The sequence below is a fragment of the Belonocnema kinseyi genome, chromosome 10 (genome assembly GCF_010883055.1).
Source record: "Belonocnema kinseyi isolate 2016_QV_RU_SX_M_011 chromosome 10, B_treatae_v1, whole genome shotgun sequence".
Classification (NCBI taxonomy): Eukaryota; Metazoa; Arthropoda; class Insecta; order Hymenoptera; family Cynipidae; genus Belonocnema; species Belonocnema kinseyi.
The window spans coordinates 63,902,273-63,915,432 of NC_046666.1; the positions used below are offsets into that span (position 1 = coordinate 63,902,273).

A 13,160-nucleotide genomic window follows, 5' to 3' on the forward strand; every position below is an offset into this window, starting at 1 on the left:
CCCCACTTCTCTTACCCCTCCCCTGATTTTCCTACTTCCCCTCATCTATTTTTCTAAACTCCCCCACACCTGATTTGTCCTTCATAGTTTTTAACTTCCCCTACTTTCCTTCCTTTCATTTTCAATTCCCGTCTCATCATTTCTCCTCTGTTTCCTTTGCATCTCTTCCCTTATTTCTCAGCACCTTCCTTCCACTCCCCTTAGTTCCCCTACTACCCTCCCCGAATTTTCAGTATGTGTCCGCCTTGGAAAAAAAGCACGAAGGACGGACTCACACCAGAAACTATGAGTGTTTCTGACCGGGATCACGAAACCTCAAAAATAAAAAAAGTATGTACAAAAAGTATTAATTTCAAAATCTATATCCTGGGAAATTCAGTTTGAAAATTTGTTTTCTTAAAAATAAATTTTTCATTTCATACTTTCATTCTCCCACTTCTCTTACTTCTCCTCTGATTTCCTCTCATGCCCTTCCCTGATTTACGCTCACTCCCCTCCCTCATTTCTCCTACTCCCCCTCACCTATTCCCTTTACTCCCCTGATTTCTACTTTCCCTCTTCCCATTTTCACTCAGTTCCTCTTTTATCACTTCCTCTACCACCCCTCTTTTAATTTCTACGTGATTCCCTCTCATCAATTTCCCTCTTTTCACCAGACATCCTTCAACTAATTTTCACTACTAAAAAAGTATAACTGACGGACACTTCACCGAAACTATAAGAAGTCAAAGTTTAAGACTAAGTTTATTGCGATCTACAACTTTGTTTTAGAACATTTTTATTTTTATTTGATACGTCTTCAAAATCTAGATTCTAAACAAAAATGCAATTAAAACGTTTTTGCTTTTAAAAATAAGCTTGTCATTAACTTCCCTTCCCCACTTCTACTTCCCCTCCCCTGATTTTCTCCCAACCTCCTCAGTTCCCCTCATTACTTCCCCTGCCATTCCTCTCTTCATTTCGCAGCACTTCCCTTCCATAATTTCCCCTACTTTCACTCTTCTCATTTTCCCTTCCCTCCACGAATTTCCACTACTTCCCCTATTTCTTCTCTTTGGAAAGAAGTACAACGGACAGACACTTGACCGAAACCATCAAGGTTTTCCGCCCGCGGCTATGAAACCCTAAAAATAAGTCTACAAAAATTATTAATTTTAACTAGGGCAAAAAATAAGATTACGAATTTTATAGCGATATTCAACTTTTGTTTAAAACATTTGTATTTTATTTTGGTGTGTGTTAAAAATTTGGATTTGAAAATAATTCAGTTATAATCAGTTTTTATTTTTAAATAATTTTTCATTCCGATATATGTTTTTTTCATTGTATTTATTTGTCATAATTGTCTTATTCTAATTTGATTTTATTGCACAAGTCTTGTAATATTGATTTAAATTTTACCGCCATATTTCTCGAAGTTAGTACTCAGTGCTGGAACACAAGTGAGCGGAACCCTTTGTTTATGCACGAATTGTTCTCTATAGAGGTTATATAATAATTAATTACAGAAATATTATTTTGTCGAAGAAAAAAATTTTCGCGTCGTGTGAACTATGGCAAAGATGAATATAATTTCTACTATAATCAAGTAAGTAAAAGAAATTAAATTTAGAAATTACTTAATCTTTTGAACATTTTAATACTGGTTACGCTACTGACATCGACATAACCTCAAAATGTCAGTAAGAAAAGAAAGTGAAATCAGTGAAATGAAGCAAAAGGTTTCAACAAATAAACGCATATAAAATAATGATTATGTGAAAAAGAAAATTGAAATTACCTCAAATCATTGATTCAAAAAATTGTGTGACACCCTGATCTTTATGTTATAAATTTGGAATTTTTTACAATCAGCTGTCGTGAAAATGACATTTGTCAGTGTCGGACGTGTCAAACTAAGCAAGTGATATGTCAAGTTTGCAGGAAGAATAGTTTAGAATGTTTAGAATGCAAATTTAGTGAAATAAAGGCTTAAAAATGGCAACAAGAAATCTGACGGAAGCCTTCGTTCTTATGAGGAATAATGCACTGCAGACAAAACATATTTATGCAGAACAGGTATGTAACTGAAAAATCTGAATAAGCTCTTTTTTATACAAGAATTTGATAATCACGTTCATTCTTAGAAAATATCTCTTATTTAAAGTACGAATTTTTATCATATTCTGCCACGGTTCAAAATATGGACTTTTAATTATTACCTCTTTTTTCTGTGAATGTATTCTTTTTGAACTTAGATTCTTAATTTGTAAGATATTTCCATACGAATATCTCGAAATTTCTATATGATTATTTTTTAAATATGTCACGAGTGTTCATCAGGTTGGTTAAACATGTTATTCTCACATTTTCACGTATATCGCCCCAAAATTGATTTAAATCCACACAAAAAACACGGTTTTTAAATGATACTCAAGAGGTTCTGGAAACCCCATAACACGTATTTCCCATAAGAAAAAAAAACGTTTTTGTACATTTTATTCAAAATCGTCAATATTAGGCGAATCGAGTTGAAACACAATATTTTTCTTCACAATTAACTATAGAATACGAATCAAAAATTACTTTTCAAATATCACACCCATAATTTTTTTTTATAGGGTCCCCAAAAAACCCCTAAGTCAAAAATTAGGTTTCGCCAGTTTTTGGCGCTTATTATGATTTTTTTAATGGTTTTTATTTTGTAAAAATTGTTTCTAATACATATAATACTACTTTCTACTTATAACTAGATGTTTACGTAAATTGTTTAAACAAATTATTACTGTTTTAGCAGTTTTCTCTTAAAATAGAATTAGAAGTTGCGGCTTTTTCTAAAAATTTTCAATTAGGTCGAAACAATAATCAATTAAATTTAATATAAATAATTGTTTAAACAATTTATTATTATTTATGATAATATTTTCGAAAAATTATTCAAGAAAGTTTCAGTTTTGTTTACGATTTTGTACTTTTGTTTTACTTTTTGATTAGAGTAAGGTAATCATTAAATTTAATAATCATAATTGTTTGAACAATAATTAACATTAATATTAATTTAAACAAAAAGAGTCTCAGTTAATATTTCAATAATTTACATTCAATATGACCCATGTGGAAAATGTAAAGAATATTTCAAATGTCTGCTTTACATCAGAAAAATATATTTACAAAAAATAAAGAGATTGCTTAAAAAATAATTAATTCTCTAAGTGAAAAAGTTGACAAGAAATGGGAAAATAGCAGAAAAAAATCTTTTATCTAGCATTTCTATCAAAGAAGATAGTCATAAACAGTCATTTGTTTAAAGAATTATTTTTGTAAAATTGCATGCATTTTTACTTCGCTCTAAGTGAAAAGTGAACAAAAAGATTAAAATTTCAAGAAAAACCCCAACTTTATGGCATTATTCAAAGAGAATATTAATTAAATTAATAAATTATTTAAATAATTATATTTGTTAAATTAAATTAATTATTACCTCACTCCGCTTGAAAAGTAGGCAAAAAGTGAAAAATAAGAAATTGAGAAAACCGTTACTTTCTAACTATTCTAAAAGAAAAATTCTAAAATAAATAAATTGTTTAAAGAATTTATGTAAACATCTAATTATCAGTAGAAAGTAGTATTTTATGTGTTAGAAACAACTTGGATTGAAAAAATTACAAAAATATCATAGTTAGCGCCTGAAAGTAAAAAAAAACACAACTTTTCTCTTATGCGGTTTTTAGGGACCCAATAAAATACAATTATAAGGGTGATACTGAAAAAGTAATTATTCATTTGTATTTTATAGCTAATTGTGAAAAAAAATATTGAGTGTCAACTCGATTCATCTAATATTGACGACTCTGATTAGAATTTACAAAAACTACATTTTTTATGGGAAATACGTGTTAAACTTTATGGCCCTTGTGGAACTTCTAAATAACATTTTCTTTAAATACAATTTTTTATGTGGAATTGTACAAATTTAGAGGCAATATTGATGAAAATTCGAGAAAAAAAAAATTCCCATGCATTTTGCACCACCGGGCTGCCCATATTAGGAAATGATATAATAAATTGATCATATTCACAAATTGATTTAATATTCTCTAAATTTTTACACTTTTTTAGATAACGTTATCTAGGCGCTACCATATGTTAAATGGAACCTTGTTAAAAAAAATTGTATCAAATTTTCTGATGAATGTAGATTTTAAAATTGTCCTTTTTAAAAAAAGGGCTCCATTAAAAATAATGTATTGTATAGAGAACTTTAATTAGAAAAATGTAATTATATTTTTTCAGGATCATGGAGTATTTGATACTCATTCAGGATCATAAAGTATTTTTTATACTTTCAGGATCATAACTTATTTTTTACACTATTTTTTTTTTACTTAAAAACTAATTTTTGACTGATTTAAAAAGGCTGCTTTACTCTTTTGTTTACTCTTTCTTTACACAGGGTGTCTAGTGTCCTTGAAAACCTGGGACTCTTCTTGAATTTTTTTTAAACCTTGACAACCTGGAATATTAATTATTCTTATCTTTTTCCTTTAAAACAGTAATTTTATCGAAATGCGAAGAGCAATTTAAATCTTTTAGCCTATTATGAAAGAAACATCTTGTTTAGAAAAAATCTTGCTACTGAGATTTTTTTTGTTCCTCAACATATAATTTATCTTTTGTTCATTACAGAATAAATAAAGATATTTCAAAGCACTTTCTGTAGAGGTGTTCAACTTAGAAATTATAAAAATTATTAGTTTAAAATTTCGATGTTAATTCAGTTTCTGAATTAGAATAAGCCATGGCCATGCAACGAATTTTTCGAGGGGTTGATCACTCAGTTTTTGAGTGTATAACAGATTTCAATAGTTTACAAAATATTTCTAAAGATCTCAAACATTTCAAAATATTTTAAATAGCTTAAACATTTCATAAAGATTTCACGGATATTACCGATTTAAAAAAGACGCGCACGCCAGATTTCAATAAAAATTTCACAGCAATTTCACAAACAATATAAAACTTTAAAGATTTAAAGGATTTCAAAGATTTGTAGAAGGGAACAGTACACCAGATTTCAAAAATTTCAAAAATTTGAAACGATTTCAAGAGGTTTTAAAACATTTTAGAAGGTTTCAAAATATTTCAAATAATTCAATGAATTCAACCAATACAAAGTAAGATTTTCCACACAAATATTCAAGAAAGATTTTATAAACATTTCAAAATATTTCACAAAGATTTTAAGGATTTCAAAGATTCAAAAAAGGCGTGTACACTAGATTAAAAAGTTTTCACAAAAATTCCTGAAAGATTTCGAACATTTCATAAAGATTTGGAACATTTCACAAAGTTTTCGAACATTTCATAAATATTTTAAAACTTATCAAAGAGTTTTAAGGTTTTAAAAAGGGTATATTAAACCACATTTCTAAGATTTCAAAACATTTAAAAGATTTTAAACAATTCCAAAATTTTTTAGGAGATATCAAAAGATTTCACTATGATTTGCAATAATTAAAATAATTCCAACGAATTCCCAAAGATTTCACAAAGATTTCGAAAATTTCGCTAAGATTACGATCATTGCACAAAGATTTCAAAACTTCTGAGGAGATGTCAAAAGATTTCACAAAAGTTTCAAAGATTTCATAAAACATTCATAAAGATTTCAAAACAATACGAGAATTTCAAAGATTTCAAGAAGGGTGCTGTAAACTAGATTTCAAACCATTTCAAAGGTTTTAAACGATTAAAAAATTTTTGATAAGATTTCCAAAAGGTTTCTCAAGTATTTTTAAGAATTTTTAAGGATTTCAAAACATTTCAAGAATTACAAGGATTCCAAGAAGGGAATCTGGTACACCAGATTTCAAAGATTTCAAAACATTAAAAAGATTTTTAATGATTTCAAAAGGTTTCAACAAATTTGAGAAGATTTGAAAAGATTTGAATAATTTCAAACGAACAGAAAAGATTTCACGAATAAAGATTAAAGAAACATTTCAAAAATATTTTAAAGATTTAAGAACATTTTAAATATTTTAAGTGATATCAAAATTTTTATCAGACTTCAAAAGATTTCAAATATTCCAGTGATTTTAAACGATTACCACAAATTTCATAAAGATTTCCCAAATATTTCAAAAGATTTCAGGAATTTCAAAACATTTCAAAGATTTGAAGCGATTTCAAAAGATTTCAACACATTTGAGAAGATTTCAAAAGACTTCAATGATTTTAAACAAACACAAAAGATTTCGCAAACAAAAATTAAAGAAAGAGTTCACAAAGATTTCAAGAATTTTAAAGATTTTACGAAAGCTTTGAAAAATGCCAAAAGATTTCACAAAAATTTCAAGCTTTCACTAAGGTTTTTAATTCTACACAAAGATTTCAAAAGATTTCACAAAGATTTGAATGATTTCAAAGACATTACAAAGATTTAAAAATATTCCTAAAGATTTCAGGAAGACGACTCATGTTCGCAAAAAATTGAGAATTTATTTATTTACGATTCGGCTTTCTTTATAATTTTTTGGCCAATAAAAAATGGAATAGCTCTTTTTTTACATGTATGACAAACTTTTATTTCATTATTTGATGTAAAAAAGGAGACCTGGAAAATTTTGATTTCTTGACCTGGAAAGCCTGGAAAAGACCTTGAATTAAATCACACATAATAATATTTTCTTTAGAAAAACACTCAAATAATGCCTCCATTCATTAAAGCTTAAAAAATATGATTACTAGGAAAAAAATTTCTTTTCTAGAATCTCTCAGACAGACTGGCGCTCGTAGAAATGGGTGGATCTGATAGTTTCGAAATGAATGGTTCAAATTTGGGTAACAGTGCGCCCCCACTTTGGATAGACGCATTGGAAGAGACACAATATATTCTGAGTCGATTACGAGTGAAAATTGAAACACTTCTTGATTTGCATTCGAAGCAACTGACAAGACCAACCTTGGATGACACGCCTCAGGTTTGCTACAATTAGAGGACATGTATAAATTATGTTAATTTTCTTTTTTGAAATTTTAAACCACGCACCCTTCCTTTTTTGGGGTCCGTGATCCCCCCCCCCCTTCCGTACATTACTTAACTTTTTCCGACTACATTTTTTCATGAGTTTAGTCATTACTGATAAGAAAGTTTGTTGAATCTCAAACCAAAGCAGATTATTTTTAAATCAAAACGAGGTATTCTCAACCTACAAGATTATTTTTCTTGCAAAAAATGACGAATTCTAGAAAAATGAAAAAAACATATATTTTTAACCAAATAGTTGAATTTTTAAACTAAAAAAAACATCAGCTTTCAACCAAAAATGTAATAGTTAAATTTTCATTTGAAAAAATTAAGTTTCAATTATAAAGAAACTAATTTCCTACAAGGCAGTTCAATTTTCTATCAAATTGTAGAATTTTTAACACAAAAGTTTATTTTCAAGCAAAAAGTTGAATTTTCCACAAAAAAAATTTATTTTCAAACAACCAGTTGAATTGTCAACGAAAGTTGTAAATCTTCAGTAATAACAAAATTAATTTTGAAGAAAGCAGTATAATTTGTAACCAGATTTGAATTTTCTACTAAATATGTAATAGTTGATACATAAACTAAACAACAAATTGAATTTTTAATCAAATCTATGTGAATTTAACCGAAAAGGCAAATTTTAAACAAAATACTTGATTTTTCAAGTAAAACAGATTAATGAAATTAAACCAATTCTTAAATTTTCAATCAAGAGGATTAGTCTTCTGCTAATAAGGACGAATTTTTAACAAAACACATGAATTTTAAAGTAAATAGTTAAATTTTCAACAAAATAAATATTTTTTTAGAAAAAATGAAGAATCTTTTACTGAGAAAATGAATTTTTAACAAATTAGTTCAAATTTAGATAAACTATTTAAAGTTTCTACTAAATTGTAGAATTTTCGAGACGAAAATACGAATTTTCTACAAAACAGTTGAATTTTTAACCCGAAAGTGTGAATTTTCTGCAGTGTTCCCCTTTTTTCTTATTTTTCCTTTTTTTCTTGAAATTCGCTTTTTTTCCCCTTTTCTCTTTAAATATACAATATTTGAATTACGCCAAAAATTCTCTAAAATTACTAAGTGTACCCATTTATTGAATAATAATTGAAGAATTTTTATCACATAAATAAATTATTTTTGAAAAAATTCGAAGCTGAAATATTTTAAAGCATGTTGAAAATGTGAAAATCGGAGACAGAAGTTGTTACCCAATACAGAATTGGAACAGTTGAAAAATATATAGTACTTTTAAAATAAGTATTAGAAGGTGAACACTTTTTACTCAAATACAATTTTTTTTGATAATGTCCAAACCATGTTTTTTTTAGTCATATGCACACATTTAACTAAAGTTGGAAACCAAATAAACATTTTACCATTTTGTTTTTTTGAAAAAAAAACTTTTCTCATGATTTAAGATTTTTAGGATTTCATTTTTTGCGATTTTTTGCATGTTTCTTTGGTTTACATTCAAAAAACTTCAGGATTAAATCAATCAAGAAAACATATTTTTTTGCATTTTCAAAAAATTCTAAAGACGGCATTTTTTTAATTAAAAAATTTACAAAAGAGAACAGAAGATATTAATTGGTTTCAAAATTTTTTATTCACACATTGTTATTCCGCAGATCAAACGATTCGATTAATTTTAGTATTTTTATTACGCTCTACTGAAAATTATAGTTTTAAATCACTGTGAATAGATTTCCAACGACCTAAGTATGTCCAATTTAAAAAAAAATTTTGAATGGATAAAAATCATTTACAATTATTATAAAATATAACATTTCTTATAAAAAGATTGTTATTTTCGACATTTAAAAATAAATGTTTAATCTTTCCCCTATTTTCTCCCTTTTTCGTGAGAAAATTACCCTATTTTTTTGTTTGAAATTCATTTGTGCTGTGATCCCTGAGTGTATTTAATATTTAATAAAAATTGCAATTCAAGTTTAATTTAGTATAACATGAGCTCAATAAGTATAGCTTCAATAATGTTCACAGGAAGAGAGACAGATAGATCAACTGACGAGAGAAATTGGAAGAGCTTTTTCGACTGGCTATCGACAAGTACAAACAATAAAAAATGCTTCCCAACACGAAACCAGACCTGCTGAACGTCGACTGGCCATGAGTGCAGTAATGGCTTTGTCATCCGCTCTTCAAGACATGGCTATTCGTTATCGAACTGCCCAAAATCATTATCTACAGCGTAATATTTTTTTTCTATCTAAATAAATTAATTTTGAAAAAGTTATGGTTTATTTAACAAAAAACGTGATACTGAAAATAAAAAAAATTTCTTTTAATATTTTCGGATCCAAAGCATCGGTGGATTTCTATGATTTGTGGATTTTTTGCGTCCATGGACCCTAAGCTTCAAAGTATACCGGTAGGTTTGAAAAAATATATATGGAGACACCCAAATATGACGGCTTGAAATAAAAAATTTTGGTACAAAAATTGTATTTTTTTTTGAACGACAACAATTTCATTTCTATTTTCATGAAAATGTATGCCAGAAGGTTTTTCAGGTCGCTGATTACGAACATGATATTAGATTTTCAAAATTCAAGATGGCGTATCCAATATGGTGGCCATTAAAAAAATATTTTGGCCGTCATATTGGATCCGCCACCTTGAATTTTGAAATTCTGATAACATATTCGTAATCAGCGAACCCAAAAAAAACCTAGTAACAATTTTCATGAAAAATAAACAATTTTTAATATGTTTGGCCGCCATATTGGATCCCCCATCTTGAATTTTGAAAATCTAATATCATGTTCGTAATCAGCGACCTGAAAAACCTTCTGGTATACATTTTCCTAGAAATAGAATTAAAATTGTTGTCGCTTAAAAAAATAAAATTTTTATACAAAAATTTTTCATTTCAAGCCGCCATATTTGGTGCCTCCATGTATTTTTTTTTGTTCAAAAAAATATTTAAGGTTTTTAAAGTTAGGGCCCATGGACGCAAAAAATCCACAAATCGTAGAAACCCACCGATGCTTTCGATCCGAACATATTGAAAGAAAATTTTTTTCATTTTCAAAAGCAAGTTACATCGGATATGATTATTCTCAATTTTTTAGGACCGTTTTGATAGTGTATAGAGCGATTGAAATAAATGTTGAAAATGTGTCCAGCTAGGACTTAATGGGTTAATCTAATTTTTAAATTATTTTAATAACAAAAAAATCATACAAAATGTTTAATTTCCAATACGAGCTTTCTAGAAAACAGTTGAATTTTCAACTAAGAAGATTAATTTTCTACCAAAAAGACGGATTTTCGACAAATTACGTACATTTTTAAACAAATAGTTGAATTCTTAAAATTGAAAAGATCAACTTTTAACAAAAAGAAAAAGAATATTTAAATTGTAATTTAAAAAAACGAATTTTCTATAAAACAGTCCAATTTTCAACCGAAAAATATAAATTTTCAACAAAACAGTTAATTTTCAACCAAACAGCTGAATTTTTAGTTAATACAATTAATTTTTGACATAAAAAGATTAATTTTCTACAAAAATGTATTAGCTGATATTTCAACAAAACAAGACGAATTTTCAAGAAATTACATACATTTTCAGCAAGATTTACATTTTCAACCAAAAGGAATAATTTTCTACCAAAAATACTACAATTTTTTATGGAAAAAATTAATTTTCTATCAAAAGCGAAAAGAATTTTCAACAAAATAGTCGAATTTTCAAGCAAAAAAAAATGAAATTTCAACTAAAAGGTAGAATCATCGAATAAACAAAAATGAATTTTCAACAAATTAGTTCAAATTTCGATCAGATAATTGAATTTTCCACCAGATTGTTTAATTTTTTAGCCTAAAAAAGAATTTTCTTCAAAACAGTTGAATTTTCAATAAAAAAGTTCATTTTCAATCGAAACCTATATTTTTTTAGCTGGCAGTTGCATTTTCAAATAAGAAATATGAAACTTCTGCAAGAATAAATGAATTTTCATACCAAAAAGATGAATGTTAACAAAATGGTTAAATTCTTAATCAAACCAAATTTTTTCGTCCAGAAGAACAAAAACTTCAATATAATTGTTCAATTTTTAAGGCAAAAAGATAAATAAAAAAAATAACAGTTGAATGTTCATTAAAAAAGGATGAGTTTTTGACAATATTGTTGATTTTCAACAAATCATCTCAGATACATATGTAAGAAAAGTTTTTGACATTTTTGACATTTTTTAAAAAATACTTTACGTAAGTAATGCACGACCCCTAATTGCCCGCGCATGCCACATTTATTTGCATTCTCTATTAAAATATTAAGTAAGAAATTAATTAAAAAATTAATCCATTATTATTTAAGTACAAAAATATAGTCTCAATGACCAATATTATGGTACTCAAAAAAGTGTGTTTTTGAATTTTGCAAACGCTATCTCCTAATTTTTTTGCTGATGAAATGTTGCCGTAAGTTTCTTTTATTAAAAAAAAGATTTTTTTGATGCTTTGCTAGGCTGCTTTTGGCCTGGAAATTAATTTCCTTAGCTGTCATTTTTTAAAATACAAATTTAAAGCAAAAAAGTTAACCCCTATAAAGTATTTTTTATTTTCTAAACAATAAGCCCTAAATTATCTGAAACAAAAAATAAACTTTTGTACATATTATCAGGCCTAGAATACGATAATTTGTAGTTTAATTACATTTAATAGTTTTAAATGGCCCATAAACATTTTTTTCGTGGAATAATATGCACAAGATTTTTTCTACAATATAAGGAGACTACTTCCATAATTAATAAAAAAATAATTTAAAGATTCCTATAGAACTTTAAAATGCAGACCATTAATTGTAATTAAATAGCAAAATTTCGTATTCTATGCCCGATAAGGTGAAATAGTTTTTTTTGCTTTGAATTCGTATAATTTTTAAAAATTAAAAAGTCAAAAAAATTATATTCAGGTCTGAAAAGGCCTAAAGGAACGTCTAAACAATTTTTTGTAATTGGTAAAGAAAATGTAATATGGTATTTCTTCACCAAAAGGAAGAAATTCAGTTTGTAGTGGGTGTAAAATTTTAAATCATACATTTTTTTAAAGCGCCCTTTTTGAAGAAAAATATTTCAAAATTCTACCATTTTAATTGATAGCACTTATTAGTTGAATATTATACTGTCAAAAACGTCCAAATTCGAAAAAATATGAAACTGGAAGCGCTGAAAATTAAAAAGCTCAAAATTGAACAATTTAAAAAAAATAAGTTCCAAATTTAACGATATTACCCTTTAATTACCCTTTCTTTAAAAAGAATCGGTTCATTTTCCAACATTTTTTTCTAGATTTTACAGACAATTTTATATGATTCGAAGACGTTGTGTGATTTACAGAAGTTTCTTTATTGTAGCGAGAAAATTTCAGTAAATTCAATATGAATGTCACCATTTGCTTTATTTGCTTAAAATTCTTAAAATTAGCCAATTATTTTCCTTATTAAAAAAATATTTCTCACAACATGTGGAATTATCTGTCACCGTACTTTACATATTTTCTTTAACATTTAAAAAAACATAAAAAACCCATTTTCAAGGTATTTCCACGCAAGTAACTTCATGGTGAATTAACAGTAAAAATGGTATTTTTACAAAAAAATGATAATAACCATTTTTCTATATTTTTTGGTATTATTTACATTTGAATAAAAGTTTTGAAAATCTAGACTTACGACAAACGATTCATTTTTTCTAGTTTTATTAAAAAGTTGAGCTTTTCTTTATACCTTGATCCTGTTATATGACAAAGGGGGAGGGTCGGTAAGGCCGGTTTTTGGCCTAATTTATTTTTGGACCAAAAAATCTGAAAAAATCATGGTAGTATCTTATAAATATCCCGAGTCGATTGCACGCTAAACGGACTACCCTCCATCCCCCAGCCACCCCTACAAATATAGGAAACACCACTACCCACCAACTGTATTTTCGAGAGATTTGACACTCTTAAACATGTATTCTGAGGTTAGCTCGGGTTTACTATGGTTTTCTGGGTCGCCGAATACAAATCCGGCGTCCTTTGACTTTTATCGCGTCAGGTTCAAGGTCATTGGAAGGTCAAATCGAGAGAAAACGGTAAAAAAATACGTTATAGGTTTTTGGAGTCGCTAATT

General features: G+C 27.6%; 1 protein-coding gene across 1 annotated transcript in view; it reads left to right on the forward strand.

Annotated features, from left to right (window-relative positions):
- Window positions 1-1,742: 1,742 nt before the first annotated feature.
- Window positions 1,743-13,160, forward strand: part of LOC117181589 (syntaxin-16) — a 20,659-nt gene continuing 9,241 nt past the window's right edge. The window contains exons 1-3 of the mRNA XM_033374431.1: window positions 1,743-2,058; window positions 6,750-6,962; window positions 9,026-9,233. Of these exons, the coding sequence (XP_033230322.1) occupies window positions 1,978-2,058; window positions 6,750-6,962; window positions 9,026-9,233 (502 nt within the window). The 5' untranslated portion in view covers window positions 1,743-1,977. The remainder of the gene's footprint in view (window positions 2,059-6,749; window positions 6,963-9,025; window positions 9,234-13,160) is intronic.